The sequence below is a fragment of the Callionymus lyra genome, chromosome 3 (genome assembly GCF_982586985.1).
Source record: "Callionymus lyra chromosome 3, fCalLyr1.hap1.1, whole genome shotgun sequence".
Lineage (NCBI taxonomy): Eukaryota > Metazoa > Chordata > Actinopteri > Syngnathiformes > Callionymidae > Callionymus > Callionymus lyra.
The window spans coordinates 16327319-16344420 of record NC_141820.1 but is presented as its reverse complement, the minus strand read 5'-3'; the positions used below and the strand labels follow the sequence as shown (position 1 = coordinate 16344420).

General features: G+C 41.7%; 1 protein-coding gene across 4 annotated transcripts in view; it reads right to left on the bottom strand.

Annotated features, from left to right (window-relative positions):
• magi2a (membrane associated guanylate kinase, WW and PDZ domain containing 2a) overlaps nt 1–17102 on the bottom strand; it is a 240912-nt gene that overhangs the window by 43389 nt on the left and 180421 nt on the right. For all 4 annotated transcript variants that reach the window (XM_087786601.1, XM_087786598.1, XM_087786599.1 and 1 more), the window contains exons 8-10: nt 13017–13138; nt 8646–8828; nt 3554–4228 (exon numbers count right to left, since the gene is read on the bottom strand). In XM_087786601.1, coding sequence (XP_087642727.1) covers nt 3554–4228; nt 8646–8828; nt 13017–13138 — 980 coding nt within the window. The remainder of the gene's footprint in view (nt 1–3553; nt 4229–8645; nt 8829–13016; nt 13139–17102) is intronic.

The following is a 17102-nucleotide window of genomic DNA, read 5'->3' as shown; positions in this document are numbered from 1 at the left end:
CTTTAGAAAACAAACACTGTTTTCAGTCTAATTCTAAAATTATTACTCATTATTGCAAGCTATATTATTATTTTTAAAGATATGATGAAACTAATTCGAACTTTACTGCCAAAAACATTTGAACTATATATTTTTCAAGAAATACTATTAATACTATTTAAGTAATACTTTTTCTAGTACATCATTATTATGAATAAAATACACCTATTTAAATACGTGTACAAACAAAATGTGGAACGGCGCTAAAAAAGGACGTTTTTTTAGTTGCTAACTTGGCTTGCCATCTTAGCTTGCCATTTTAGCTTGATAACTTAGCTTGCTGGCTTAGCTTGCTACCTTAGCTTGCCATCTTAGCTTGCCATCGTAGCTTGCCATCGTAGCTTGCCATCGTAGCTTGCCATCGTAGCTTGCCATTGTAGCTTGCTACCTTAGCTTGCCATCTTAGCTTGCCATCGTAGCTTGCCATCGTAGCTTGCCATCTTAGCTTGCTAACTAAGCTTGCTACGATTAGCTTGCCGGTTTTACAAACCAAGCGACGCTTTTGTATATTTGGGAGAAAAAAAACCTAGTAAAACTAAAAAGAATCTAAACTATTCTGACCATTTTCCGATATTTCTATTTTTATTTGAATACATGAATGATCTATTACTATAGAAAATAGTTCGTAGTTGTATTTTAGCACAATAGCCTTAGTAAAATATAAAATATTGTTATTATTTTATTACACAGCAGTTTATTTTGTGTATAGTTCTGCAGCAAGAATTCTGACCTGCTCTAGTAGAAGAACTCACATTTCCCCCGATCCTTAAATCTCTTTACTGGCTGCCAGTTTCTTTCAGGATCAACTTTAAAATTCTGGTTCTTACTTTCAGATCTATTCATGGTCAGGCTCCTCCTTACATCAGTGATCATTTTAATTAATATTCTTTTTTACATTTTAGGATTTTAAGACTATGAAAAAGAGGCTTTATTTATACATCTTGACTCAATAGAGGGTGTTTTCTATCCCTTTGTGTTTCTCACATGCTCTCACGTGACACCATCTGCTGCCTCTGGGATATCTCTGGACATAATCGCGAAACCATTGTCTCTCCTTTTAGTGCTTTAGCATGAAATTTTGAGTGAGAAAAGCCACCTCAGGAAAAGTTCATCAGCGCGTTTGCAGGTGACCTTTTACTGGACTCTCCAGAGAACCAGGAGGCAAAGAAAAAAAAAACAACACACAACATCCCACAACTTTCACGAGCCTTCAACGAACCGCCAACCTCATCAACAACTGGTGGGCACGTGAACTTTAAAAAAAAAAGGAAAAAAGTGAACAAAAAGTTTTGGAGTGACATTTACCGCCGCCTCCGCCTCGACAGGTGTAATCTGTGGGCTCGGAATGAAACGTGGCTGACACGAGTTTTAATTAAACAGCTTTAATCTCCGTCTGAGCCGCGACTGAGTCACCGTCGCTCAAAGAGTACGACCCGGTTTCCGCGTGAAGATTCGTCGCACGGACGTAAAAATTGGTCGTTTGATATTTCGGCGCGTTCAAGGAGGAGGAAACAGGAAGCCGCACCTGTTGGTTCAGTAAATAGCAACCTTTTCTCCGCGAGTCTCTGGAACTATCAGGGGAGCAGACATTTTGGAGGAAGCTCCGCGGCCGCCGGCATTATGTGGCAACCCAACACTTTTGCCATGATTTAATTCCGGTGCTTTTTTTTGTTTGGTCCTTACAATAGACCGACCTTTTAACTCATAAAAAAAAGAAAAAACAGCAGCGCAAAGTGGGTTTTGCAAGGCCGACTGGTGTTTTTCCTGGACTGGAGGAAGGCGATGTGTCAAAAAAACATGGAGGAACATGAGAGGATTCAAGCTTCAGAGGAGCTTTTTTACGTCCACACACACAAACACACACAAACACACACCGACACACAACAGTGTAACAACAATCTGAAGCAGCGGGATGAATCAAATATGGTGGAGAACATTCTTATTTTTCTGTTTAACTCAACACAAGCTGAGAAAACAGGTTTTAGTCTTTGGTAACAAACATCGAGATAAATAAGCTAGATTCAGCTGATGTTCCATTGCTTATTAAAAGTAGTATTTCTACACAGCAACATATACTAGATAGATACTATAACTATTAAAATGAGTAGTTACGTTTAATATTTTAAGCTGAATGATAGTAGAGTGACAATATTCCAGATCTCTGAAAATAAGACAGTCTTTTCGAGGTCAGGTTTTTGTGTTTTTTTATCGGCTTGAAACTCAGTTAAAATCATAATTTGAATTCTCCAAAAGACACTTAATTATTTCTCTTGTGTTTGAAAGAAAATAACAATTTCATAACAAAATTCTGTATAAATTATCACATTTTAAAACAAAAAGCAATGTAATGTCTCTCTTCTAGTCCAACACATGTGAGGTACTGCATTCTAAATGGAATAACCTATTTTTATTCCATTAAATAAGAATATACTTAAACAACTTGGCCTATTTTTCATTGTTTAAACTTCAATATAGCGTGTCTTAAAAATATGAATAAAGCCTCAACATTGACATACAAACAAAGATTAGAATAATTCTTGCACAGCTGTTGTGCGCATTAAAGTGATTTTGCAATGGCTATTAAACTTTATTAACCTTGACTTAATAAAAAAGAACCCTGGAGAGTCTGCTGCTACTGCATCTATAAAAACCTCTTGAAAATACAATACTGAGTGCAGGGTTTCAACTCCCTTCTTCGAGATCCAGAGTGGTGGGATCTACCAATTGAACTATCCAGGCTAGTAAGGGTAATATAAAGAGATAAATAAAAGATGTATAGGTGAATTTAAGGTACATTTAACGGTGTGTGATGTGAAGAGAATGCGCTGCACAAGTTTCCTCAAGTTTTAAGCATTTAAAAATGTTCCCCCCATAAGTATGTTCACCCTAATGATATGCTAGCTAAACTTGCAATCTTAGCTTGCTAGCTTAGCTGGCCATCTTAGCTTGCTAGCTTAGATTGCTATCTTAGCTTGCCATCTTAGCTTGCCATCTTAGCTGGCCATCTTAGCTTGCTAACTTAGCTTGCCATCTTAGCTTGCTGTCTTAGACTGCCATCTTAGCTTGCCATCTTAGCTTGCTATCTTAGCTTGCCATTTTAGCTTGCTATCTTAGATTGCTGTCTTAGTTTGCCATCTTAGCTTGCCATCTTAGCTTGCTAACTTAGCTTGCCATCTTAGCTTGCTATCCTAGCTTGCCATCGTAGCTTGCCAACTTATCTTGCTTGCTAACTTAGCTTGCCATCTTAGCTTGCCATAGTAGCTTGCCATAGTAGCTTGCCATCTTAGCTTGCTGGCTTTGCTTGCTAACTTAGCTTGTTAGCTTAGCTTTCCATCTTAGCTTGCTAGCTAAGCGATAGCAGTGCTAGCTGCATTCTTTGAAATTTACGAAATCTAAATGTAATAAAAACAACATGTTAGATAAAACATGTTCTGACAGGAAAACTCTTGATCAAGAGATGAACGTTCTCCATCATAGCGCTCACCGCCGCCGCCCTACCTGCAGACGTCATTACCTGAGCCTCCTCTCTGGATCACCAGGCTGGTCTCGGCTCCCACCGCGCACTCCTTCAGCAGCTCCACCACCTGGTTGTGTGTAAATCCCTGCACGTGCTGCTTGTTTATCTCCACGATCAGGTCGCCCTCGCACAGACCCGGGCAGCCCGTGGCCTCCAGCACCTGCTTGACCCGCTGACCCGTGGCGCTGTCCGCGATGGTGAACCCGAAACCGTCCGCGCCCTTCATGATGGTGAGCGAGAGCAGCTCGCCCGGCATCGCCCCCGAGGACGCCATGGACACGCTGTCGGGCGGCGTGGCGCTGGTGGTGTTGGGCAGCGAGCCGTCCAGGTGGGTGTCCCCGGGGTGAGGGGCGAGCAGCTGGGCGTGGTCCTGGCCGGGGTCGGCGACGAAGCGGGCCGTCCGGGAAAGGTAGTCCAGGTAGTTGTCGTAGCCCGTCCTGCCGTTGACCATGACGGGCCGCTGCTCCATGATGCCCAGCGGGGAGATGATGGTGGTGGTGGTGGCCGTGCTGTTGCCGTTGCCGCCCTCCTCCGCGTCGTAGGGAAGAGGGTAGCCGCGGCACAGGACCAGGCTCACGCTCTGGCCGATGGGCACCGACTGGAAAAGCTTGACCACGTCGGCGTGGGTGGTGCCGAGGACGCAGGCGTCGTTGATGTAGACGATGACGTCGCCTGCGACCAAGAGATGACAGTGTCAGAGGATGTGCAGTGCACAAGATGGACGACAGAGATAGTTAATTATATATATATATAAAAATAACTGATAAAAACGCTCAAAAGATATTATGCGACCCTTGCCGGACAAATCCTTCAAAAAGATTGCAAGATCCAGTTGGTCATTTGCGATCACCAAAGTAGAATTCTTCCTTTCATAACGATATTTTTGCAAACAGAATGATAAAAAAGATGAAGAAATGACCTCCTTGGCAGAGGTAATGATGTTTATGAAACTACATATTCAGAAACTGTCGTTTTGATATGATTGAAATGCTTTGAAATGATTAATAAACACATTGAAATAATTAAAGAAACACACATTTTAATCACTGACAGGGGGTCATATAGAGAGATAGACAAACAGATGAACAAACGAACATACAGTAGACAGACCGAAAGGGAGACGGACAGACAGACGGATAGAGAGATAGCCAGATAGATAGAAAGACAGATAAAAAGACAGACAGACAAACACATAGAGAGACAGACAGAAAAAGAGCTAGACAAAGAGATGAACAGATAAAGAGATAGAGAGAGACAAATAGAGAGGCAGACAGACGAATAAAAAGATAGAAGGACAGATAAGGAGACAGACAGACAAACAGATAGGAATAAAGCTAAAGAGAAAAAAGACAGACATATAGAGAGAAAGACAGATAAACAGATAGAAGGGCAGCTTTAGAGTTAGACAGACAGACAGACGGAGAGAAAGACAGCTATAGAGACGGACAGACAAACAAACAGATAGGACAGCTTTAGAGATAGACATATTGATAGACAGAAAGACAGTTATAGAGATAAAAAGACAGACATATAGAGAGACAGACAGACGGATAAAAAGAGAGAAGGACAGCTATGGAGGCAGACAGAAAAATGGATAGGAAGAAAGCTAAAGAGATAAAAAGACAGATATATAGAGACAGATAAACAGATAGAAGGACAGCTGTAGAGTTAGACAGACAAACAGAGAGAAAGACAGCTATAGAGACAGACAAACAGATAGGACAGCTATAGAGATAGACATATAGAGAGGCAGACAGACAGACAAACAGATAGAAAGACAGCTATAGAGATTAAAAGACAGACATATAGAGAGACAGACAGAGGAACAGATAGAAGGACAGCTATAGAGTTAGACAGAGAGACAGACAGATAAACAGAGAGAAAGACAGCTATAGAGACAGACAGACAGACAAACAGATAGAAGGACAGCTATAGAGATAGACAGACAGAGAATTAGAGAGACAGACAGGAAAAAAGAGAGAATGACAGCTATAGAGATAGACAGACATATAGATAGACAGATGGACAGAAATATAACTAGATAGACACACAGAGAGAAAGACAGCTATAGCGACAGACGGACAGAAATATAGAGAGACAGACAGACAAAAAAAAGAGAAGGACAGCTATAGAGATAGACAGACATGTAGATAGACAGATAGATAACTAGATAGACACACAGAGAGAAAGACAGCTAGATACACGGACAGATAGACAGACATACAGAATGACAGACAGACAGGCGTGTATCAAGGTTAATATGAATTAATTCAGTCTCTCCTCAGTCAGATATAAACAAAGACTAATCAAACTCCAGTGTAAAAATATTCCAGGTGAACATTTTCGACAACGTGTCACAACATTTACTTTTTCCGAGCCGGTCCTGCAGGTGTCAATCATTCCCTTCAACTCCGTTAAATGTGTTTAAGCCGCGACTGAATCGTTCTCTCCAGGTAAATCCAAAACGGAACACGGCGAGCCCTTCGCCCTCAGGGGCCGAAGTGACACGACGCCGCTTTTCAATTAATCCGAGTAAACGCAGGCGGCATTTGCTTACAGCAACAGGGTCACGATCAATAGAGGCGCGCGTTGGCAGAAAACTAATGGTGGCGCCTGACCTCAAAGCTCATGATGTGCCCGCGGTGTTAATGGCGACGACGGAAATAACAGAGGGTTCCGTCGACTCCGGCAGAAATGTCACGCTGACAACAAGTTTAATCTCTTCTTCGATGTTTTTGGGTGATTGAAAATGTTTTTTCTTCTGTACAAGAGGGGTCGAGTGGTGTCGCCTCGCCTTAATCCAGATCTTATGAGATCATTCAAAACGTTTATTTTTGTGTCCAGACAGTTTAAATTCTTAGTTTGTATAAGAAAATATCGCTTTTGTGTTTGTTTTGTATCATTTGATTGGATTTTTTAATACTTTACAGCCATTGAAAAGTTCATTTTGACAATTTCTGGTTAGATACTTTTACTAAATAATTGAATAAAAGTTTATTTACTTGTTTTTCTCATTCAAGGTTTTCTATTTTCACCTTTTTAATATTGATGAGCCTTGAGTTTAGTCAACATAATGTTAAGATAATATATTTGTCTCCCTTTTCCAAATCAATTTTCCTTCAGATTCAAAAGTTCTGCTCACCTTTTTCGCTCCATATTAATAAAAACAGTACAAGTTTAAAAGGGTTGGAGTGACTTAATAAACGTAGTGTATTTTATGTATTTATCTATACATAGTTCTCAGATTATAGAGCTTTATTTTGGGTTAATTTCTTTACATTACATTGCATCACAGTTGTTGTGACTTTAATTTTATGGTGTTAAAGTTTTTATAGCAGATATTTTTAGACATTATTACACTTAATAAATGTATTTTTTAAATACAATATGATATGATATAAATAAATTATATGTTATTCATTAACTAGTGTCGCTAAAAAGCCTGAATCAATGGATGCTGACATGAAAAAAAAACAGTATAATCCATCTACTGCACTGACCTGGCAGTGGTCATAATGTTTTTATTCAAAGTGTTTTCCACGGCAGTTTTTTTTTTTTTTGCCGCAACACGGCAAGAAAACGATCGCGTTTCCTCGATGACCTGAAAAAATCCAGTGCGTGCGGCTCCACCCCCATCTGGCCACAAACACTAGTTATGTTCGCACATAAAGTCCCGGACATGATTAATGGACGCACAAAAAACTGCAGATGGCACACAAGTACGGCCGCTCGCACACGACACGCACACACACCGATGGAAACCTTGCAGGAGATGTAACTTATAACGTGTCGCTTCGTTGACACGGAAAACAAATGTGGAAAAAAAAACAAAAAACAAACAGATTTTCTATCTTGAGTTTGGTAAAGCTGTACTTAACCTCAGTTCTATGATGATAAATGACTGCAGGTGTTGGAGGTTTGAATCCCGGAAGGGACGACTTGCGCAGGAGTCCTGCAGCGACGCAGCCAAGATCAGTTTTGTTTCATAACTGGGGCAATTGGTTTGTTGGATTTTTCCTAAACATCTCTATAATCCCTTAAAGGACTTCGTAGAGAAGGGAAACACTCAATTTGAACCAGCTTAAGATAAATACCTTGTTTCGATCTGACCATTGGATTATACACAATACTCCTGGTGAGATAATGGGTAGAGACCCCAGTGCAGAGCCGGTAGTATCAGATGTACTTTGGGAAAATAAACGGTCATTCTATGACATGAACCCAAGACGAGTATAAAAATGTCTACTGCTGAATAAGCAATTAAAGTAAGTAGGTACACTTTGCACAATATCTCTTCCCCGGATCAGAGATTGGAAATGTTTGGCATGATCTCGGGGAGGAAAAACTCCTAAATCTCCTCCGGATCGGGAATCGAGGGCAATATGAGTAAATCCAATCAATTCCTCTGGGAGTTGGGATTAATGTTAATTTAATCAACTGACCTTTATCGTCCACCGCTGCTAATAACCAGGACTCTTGCGGCAGCTTTGAACAAGAAAAGCAACCAACGCACATTCACCCTAAATCATCATGAAAAACCCCACCACCCCGAAGGTATCAATGACCTTCCCGCGAGTAATTAGGATTATTCGAACATGTATGATTGACTCTAATGTTGTTAAAGATAAAGTTATCTCTGTTACTTAAATCCAATTGCATCCGAAGTAATGACTTTATGTCACCCATTTTCTACTCACCCTCGTGTCGACTAAAGGTTGGGATTATTGTCAAGTAATCTGTGTCTTTTTGGAGTTATAGGAAGAAAAAACTATCACTTTCTATCACTATAACTATCACTTTAAAACAAATATGTTCTTTATTAGATGTATACCGCCGTTTTTTAGCAATAAAATGAGGATGAAAAAGTCTTAAAGTTGGAGACATTTCAATGGGAAATATCAGATTAAAGCAACAATACAAAGGTTTGAACAATGTGTTTCTGGCTCCCCCAAGCGTTATAACAGTGTAACTGCACTGTCCTATGTGTCAGATACTGTATTGGTTAACCAGAACCAAATATTTGGCACAAGAAAACAAAATAGACAAAGTTTCCTGTTAACAAAACAAAGGTTCTGATTTTCAGACTTACCCGTGGCCATCTTGCCGTCCACTGCAGCCGGGCCCTCGGGGATGACGCTCTTGACCTGCAGGAACTCATCGGGCTCGTCCCCTCCTATGATGGTGAATCCAAACCCCATGTTGCTTTTCTGCAGCGAGGTGGACAAGAAGCTTCCCTTCAACTGAGTGGGGTCTCGCGTGAACAGCGGCTTCTCTGTAACAAAGACAAACGTGGGATATGAGACCAATCGTCCCGCGAGACGGCGAAGCTAAGGAGACGCCGAAGCGTATCCACGGACATACAGGCGGAGAAGCTGTGGGAATCTGGAGGGGCGGGTTCGACACTTGGACTGAGGTGAGGCTCGGTGTCGAGATGCGGGGGCTGTTGAAGTGTCTTCGTGCAAGATTTAGCGGCGAGATCCAAACCTGCCGTAGGCGGCTAGCAAAGGGGGCAACGGTTGGGGGAGAGTTCAGTCCAAGATGCTACAGAGGGAAGAAGCAACGGTGTCCATGCCGTCATTCAGAACCAGGTTTGCCACAATTCGTGCTCGATCTCACCTGAGATTTCACCCTTGACGAGTCACATTGAGCTAAGTCGGATGTAAACTGGGAACAAAATCGACCACTGTCTTCCGGTCCGGGGATAATAAACATATTATTATTTGTGGCCCCTAGAATAAGAGAGCCATTATCGGGTGTAAAACGTTGGCATGAGTGTAGCTAGAGTAAGATGCTCCTTGTGTGTATGAGTGTGTATAACCAGTATTTGTAGCCATGATTCCAGGTCAACAGTATTTTTTATTTTAATAAAACGTTTTGAAACATTAACTTTAGAAACTTTAAAAAGTTTCTAGGATTCAAAGAAGAATACTATGAATAACATAAAATAATACAACAATATAATTAATGTACCATTGATTTATGTCTCCGTGACAAATACACTGTATTATATAAAACAAAGTATATAATATAAAAAATCTGCTTATTTAATTGAGAATTATGAAAAAATGAAATAAAAGATAAGAACAGATCTGTGGCCCTTTAGAGTTTGGACAAAACAAACTGATGAGGATTTTTCTAGTTCTGCTGTTTATAATTTCCATTCTATTTTAATTTCTAATGAAGAAAAAAAACGGATCAAATTCTTTCTCTTAGAAAGTTTATCATTTTTAATTTTGGTTTCCATTTAGTGTATGCACACAGCCAATAAAGGTCAAATCCGTAGGAGCCTAAATAGAAAATGAAATGTATGAAATTCTGTAATTTGCTCTGAACATTTGTTTACAAAACAAGATAAAAGCTCTTGTTGCCTCAGTTTCTGGAATGAATCCTATCAGTAACTTGAAGAAGTCTCTCAGAACTTCATATGAAAACACTGTCTCTGACCCACTTTGACTCTCCAGACAAAGTTACGTAGTTGTTAAAATAATAAATAGCGAGTTCTACTATACAAGTCATGACTGTTCGAAATTAAACAAATCATAACGTCTAATGTGACCTTGACTCTTGTCATAGACACACATTATTTTGATGTATTTTAATCATTTCGTTACTAAAATTAAATTAAAATGATAATGAATGGAAGTCACATTTCTAATACTAGTCGTTTTCCCATCATAGTTGTTTTTTTTTACCAGGTAAAGCGAGGAGAGCACGAACTGTGACGGGGGGTTCATCGCTCAAAAGGATCCGCTCGGGTCGGTTTTTTTTCGAGAGGAAGTGGCTCAGTCGCGAGTCGGGACTGGAAGACCCGCTGGAGAGAGAGGGAGAGTCTGGTTTTACGGTAAAAAGGATTGCAGCCCCGAGAAGCTTAGTCACACTTGTCTACCGTTCTTCCAGAGGGGGAGCTGGATAAATTTCTATCCTTGTTTCCAGACATGTAGAACACGATGTGCCGGCCCGGGTGATAACCCATGTCAAGGTACACAGCACTTCACCAAAAATCTGTAATGGTCGGGGAACGAAGGTGGGGGTGGAGGGGGGTTTGCGAGCTAGCATGCTAAGAGCGCAGGCAGCCATGAGAGCGATAGTCAGCCTCCTTAGCTTCCCTCCTGACCTACTTACTGACAAAATGCCACAGGGAGAGGGGGCTATAGACGGGCTGCTCTAGCACCACCGTGCAGGCGGAGGTGTGAAGTGGATGCTGTTGCTGCTGCTGCTGGTGGTGCTGGTGGTAGTAGTGGGGGCATCGGTTCAGCCGACGGGTCAGAACCCCCCGCAGCGGGGAGACGTTGGCGGAGGAGGACGTGGCGTACGCCGCCGCCGCCGCCGTCCTGCGGACCCCGTGGGGCGAGCGGGTCAGGTCGCTCAGGCTGTGGCACCTCTCGGACAACAGGCCCACCTGAACCAGGGAGGGTCTGGGCAGGGTGGCGCAGGGGCTGGTGCTCTCCACTGGTATTTTTTTTTAAATTGAAGGAGGAGGGGGGGAGGCGGGTGGCAGAAGAAAAAAGGAGTCGGTGGGAGAGAAGAGAGAGAGAGAGTCTCACTGGAATCCACACGGATAACAAAGCCTCCCGATGCAGGTTAGACTGCTGCGGAAACAAACCTTTAGTGCGATCGGCCGAACCTGCTGCTCTGATGGAGAGTCAGAAGTCAGTCGGTGGACAGTGAACCCAGAGAACACACACCTGTGCCTCGTATTCACGAGGAACACAATAGCAACGACTGGAACGCGAGGATGAAACCGGGAAGTTTTGGATCACTTATTAACACGGACATTAACTAACTAAACTTTTATCGTGTTTCACTTCTAGTTCAAAAGGACTACATAGATCATACCAGGAAATACTTATCAATTCATCAAAGGACTTAATGAAAGCTGTTTTCATCGTGCACATATTTCTCTAGAGAACCTTTTTTTTTTTAAAACTCCTTAAAGTCTTGTTCTGTCTAGAAAATCTAAAAAACACCGTCTGAAGGCAGAGAACTGGGAGCTTTTGAAAAAGATCCAACTCTCATTCCGGTACTTCTTCGATTCCCCTTCACTTGTATCAAGACTGACAAAAGCTTCTCCGTTTAATAACTTCGAAGACATCGGTGCGATTCAAATGGTTTCCGTCACCAAAACAAGAGCGATCCCGATGAGGAATTTACTCAAACGTAAGAGTCCATGAGCGGATGTGAGACCAAGAATGAAATGGTTCACAAATTATAGAATGATTAAGAAAGAAAGTGAGAAAGAAAAGTTATTATTTCATTAGTTAGACATCTAGTTAGAGTCAAAACATGCTGTGGCAGTCCAGGACAGTGAGAAGGTCATCTAGAAAACTGGCAAAAAAACAATAGATGAGGAATTTGTTAGTGTATTTGTCAAAGTACAGATTCGAATCTAGTAGGATCTGGAATCCTACTCGTGTAATCCTGGGAACTGGGATCTGGATATTGGAATTCCAATCCGTCCTAGAAGGATTCCAGATTCTACTAGTGAATTCCAATCTCTACCAGGAGAGATTTGAATCATACTACTGTATTGGGATCTGAATATTGGAATTCCAATCTGTCCTAGGACAAATGGGAATTCTACCAGGGCAAACTTTCTTTCTGCTGCTGCACATCCGCCGCCATCACTTGATCAAGCTACTTTATGCCATCTATGTCACTTTGACATCGACTTTGGAACTGGCTTGGTTGTGGGAAATTAGCTCTTTTATACAGAGTCAATAACTTACTTTTTTTCTGATTTAGATATCAATATTAAGATCCCAGTTCAGTAGCAGGACTCAGATCCTACTGGTACAGATTGGAATTCCAATCTCTACTAGTAGTATTCCAGATCCTACTGGATTCCAATCTGTACTGTGACATATATATATAACATGGTTTAAGATAGCATGTATTATGCCAGGTTTTTTTGGGGGATCTTTACTCATTCATTCATTTACTGTACCATTAATCCCTTATGGGGGTGGCGGGGGGGCTGGAGCCTATCCCAGTTTTGTCGGGCACACAAAGACGCACAACCATTCACACACACACTCTACGGACAATTTCCCCAAGTTCTCAATCTAACTCTGTATGTTTCGGAACTGTGGGAGGAAACTGGAGTGTCCGGAGTAAACTCACGCAACACTGGGAGAACATTCAATCTCAACACAGAAAGGTCACAAATTGGCTCCCTCTGGACCTGGAAGTGAACCAGCAACTTTTTTGCTGAGAGGTGAACCACTGCGACACTGTGCGCTCTGGGATTTTACTCTTTTATTCAAATAGAAAATCTATCTATTCATCTTTCTTAGGACTACATGCTAGTAAGTGTCGATGAGGCTTCATGAAGCAGCTGATGAGGTATCATGATACAGTGTCTTCATTGTGAAAGACCACTAGATGTCACTCTCAAAAATATAACCTTCATGAAGCCTCATCAACCCATCACTAGTACTGATCGTGGACTGTCGGCTCTCACCTCTGTAGATGGCAGGAAGGGGCAGCGAGGAAAGACCCTGGCTCTGGATCTGCTGCTGCTGGTGGACTCTCCTCTTGGCCTCCAGGACCGGATTCTCAAACTGAGTCCGTCGGTTTATGTGGCTAGAACGAGCAGAGGTTCGCACAATTAGATGGAAAAACCCTTGAATGGGTCAAAATAACACAATGAGTTTCAAAGTAATAACATCAAATATATACTGTACATACACAAAAGGCAGGAAACGAGAAAAAAGGGTAGACCACAGTGTGAACCTGCTGACCTGAGGTCCAAAACCCGGGTAGCATTTCTTTATTGTGATTTAAACTTCTATTAGCATTGAGGACAATAGCACTCACACGCCACTCCACACTTCAACGGCAGGGTCTCCTTCTCCAGAACTTTCCTCCGACTTTAACGTCAGCTTCTGAAGTGGCTCGGATATGATTGTGTTTCCAAATGTAACATTTAATATTCTCATTGAGCTCCTGAAAGGGTTATTGAAATTCTTTGTTCTCCTTTTTTTCCCCCTGTCATTTCCACCAACTTTCCGGCGGAAGTTGACCTCATTTTACACAGAGTGGCACAGCTGATTATAAAATGATGGTTATTTCAACATCCAAGAGTTTCACATCACATTTATTCTTTAGCCGCGTGGGCGGGAAGAAAAGAGGATTCTCTCGAATACCAATTCTTCCACCACTTAAATTGAACGTTCAACAGCATATCCACACCGACCCCTCCGTGATCAACCGTCACGCCATCGTACCCTCAACTCTAACCCTTTTTAGCCGGTGTCCTGCAGCGGTCAGCACCTTTCCAAAGTGGTCTTTAGGAAAAATGGCGTCGAGAGCCGAGGGCGCTTTGTCACACTTGCCGTTTCGTGAAAAGGTTACAGACGGAAGTGGGAACACTGCGTCTCCAAACATTGTTTTTTTTGTTTGCTAGCGAAGAAACAAGCTTAAATATCAAGATGATTTAAAAATAAATACACAATACAAATAAACAATCTTACTTTTTAATGGTAAATGGTTTGTATCTACTTCCACTCTCTCCTATGATCATGAACCCTTTATGAGCAAGAAGAAAATTGACTTTATTTGGCCGACTTCCTCCACCGAGAGTGAAAAAAAAAGGGGCAGCAGCGACTTCACAAAGATAGGACTGGGCTCCAGTGGGTTGGGGGTTCCTAATGAAGCATCTAAAGGCCGCTTTCCTCGGGAGGAACATAAAGCTAGCAGGCAGTCCAGAGATTACATCTGCACTCTGACTTGAAAATGCGTCGTATTAGAGAAATTCCCTGCGGATAAGTGCCGAGTGTGCATGAATAAAATGAAGGCTCTGATGTTCAGATCCTTTCAATATAAATCCCGACACAAAAGCAAGATTCTAGTATCTTTTAATCTCACTGAATATTGTGATAATAAAGTGAGTCAGTGTACAAGGAAATGTATTCAACATTTGCATTTACCATTTGGTAATTATTTCTTCAAGGCATTTTTTTGTCATGAGTGGTTTTGAAGATTAATCTGTTTAAGAAGGGTTTGAATGTTTTTTCATTCACCTGATGTCTTTTATCCTGGGTGCCATCCTATTTCTACCAGGGGCTCTTACACTCGCTACCAAAAAAAAAAGTCTGGGATCGCTTGACCCGCTTCCCTTTGGAATTCGAAACCATTAAGGTGTCTCAAATCGCATACTTCTCTTAGTATACTAGAAGTTAGTATGCATGATAGTGTACATACTAACTAGTACGCAAATTCTCCACAGATAGTATGTCTCAGATCAAACATTGCTGCTACGCACTTACTCAATTGAGGTGACAGCTTCTTCTTCTACTACTATTTAAGGATGATTTCAACCAGCTGTTTGAACAATATCGCCGACACCTGCTGGCAGCACGTTTTGCAAGTTTGGAAAAAGAAATCAAGGAAAAATATGAGAATCTAAATATTCACGAGATATTTAAGCTGGTATCCGCACCAAAGACGTCTCATCCTTCTACTGCTGCTGAAAATGCACCTGTAAGTATATGAATATATATGCATATATATGACGTAACTTCCGTTTAAAACGTCACTAAGATGGCGGCCATTTAGGGTGGTTTGTGTCCATCGATCCATACTCAGTTTTGTGGGCGTGTTAGTACGGCAATTTTGTGTGCATGCCGCACTAAATTTCGCATACTAAGAATTGAGACGCACTTACGCACTAAAAATACTAACTTTGAGTACGCAAGTATGCGATTTGAGACACAGCACAGGTAATGAAGGCATCATGTGGTGCACGCTGGGCAGGGCCTCTTCCGATCGGATGACCCCTGGATGACCCTTCCGTACCGCAATCCAATCAGATCGCCTTATTATTCACGTGACCCTGTGTTGGGCTTAGAAATCTTCCGCGAAGGCGAGAACGTCCTTCCCGGTAGTGCCTCATGTTGTTCACATTTCTGCTCTGAAACTCTGTATAAACAGGAAGAACAGACGAAAATCGCCTGTTCGATCGAGCTAATAGTATCGCTAGCGTTGGCTTCCCCGTCGCCCATGTTGACGATGACGTGAATCCATGACGATGGGGCGGAGATAGCAGGGACAAATCAGCGCGCTTCGTCCACAGTTGGGACGGATTTTCGAATTCCAAACGGAAGCGGGTCAAGCGATCCCAGACTATTCTTATAGGGTAGCGAGTGTAGGAGCCCCCAGTAGAAATAGGATGGCACCCAGGCTATATGGCTTTACATTTAAAAATAAATTCATCAACTTTATTTCAACAACAAAAAAGAGGTAAAATAAGACCTTGTCAAACACAGCGTTGGATGATTTCTCATTAAACTAACTTGTTGACACACTTTGTTGTTCATTCCAAATTGTCTTGGGGATGTCCTCCTAGTTTTGAAAACCTAAAAAGCAGCACATTGCCTGTGACCTTGTGGTTAGCACTGCGTGTTCAGCCAATTTGACTCCCAGACAAGCAATTATTCTATTAACACAATTTCTGAATAATGGAAGTTTTTTTTTATTGAATTTTTGATTAATTGTGAAATCACCTCCTGAGGTTTCACTGACTAACTGATTTTCTGGGTGATACCTTTTTTTTAAATTGAGGATTATCTGTCATTTAGCAACATGACCTTTATTCATTTACTCAAGTAAAACATTTTGCAACAAATTGTCTACTCTGTCTCACGAATACAAACATTCCTGCTTGGTTTCTCGTGGGCTGTGCTAGTGAGGCACTGCCCGGCTTTGCTAATCTGAATTTGAACAGAGATGGAAGGATGGAAAGACGTATGAATAGACACATGGATGGACGCATGGATGGATGGACTTACAGAAGGGTAGATGCATAGAAGTATAGAAAGATGAAAGGATAGAAGGATGGATGCATGGATGGATGGACTTAACCAGACGAAGACCATGGTCTTGACAAGAAACTGTTTCCTTCAACTGAGAAAAATCTCTAAACTTAGGAAAATGTTGTCGGAACATGATCTGGAGCTTGTAATCCATGCGTTTGTTTCTTCTCGTCTGGACTATTGTAACAGTTTGTTTTCATGTCTTAACAAGAAGGAGCTGTCTCGTCTGCAGTTGATTCAGAACTCTGCAGCGAGAATTCTGACCCGCTCAAGTAGAAGAACTCACATTTCTCCGATCCTTAAAACTCTTCACTGGCTTCCAGTTTCTTTCAGGATCAACTTTAAAATTCTGGTTCTTACTTTCAGAGCTATTCATGGTCAGACTCCTCCTTACATCACTGATCTGATCCAGCCTTACACCCCAGCTCGGGCTCTGAGGTCTGTGGATCAGAATCTACTTATGGTTCCACACACACGGCTCAGGACCAGAGGAGAGAAATCTTTTCAGGCTGTTGCTCCTAAGCTTTGGAACGATCTTCCTCTCTCTTTGCGCTTGATGGAGTCTACTGACTCATTTAAGAAACACCTTAAGACGTTTCTATTTGTTCAGGCTTTTCCTTGAATTTCTCGAACTCATGTGTTGTTCTCAGCATTATCTTGATCCTTAAAGTATGTACTTTTTTGAGTATTGTTTTTGATTGTCTAAGCGCTTTGTGACCCTGGTCTCGAAAAGC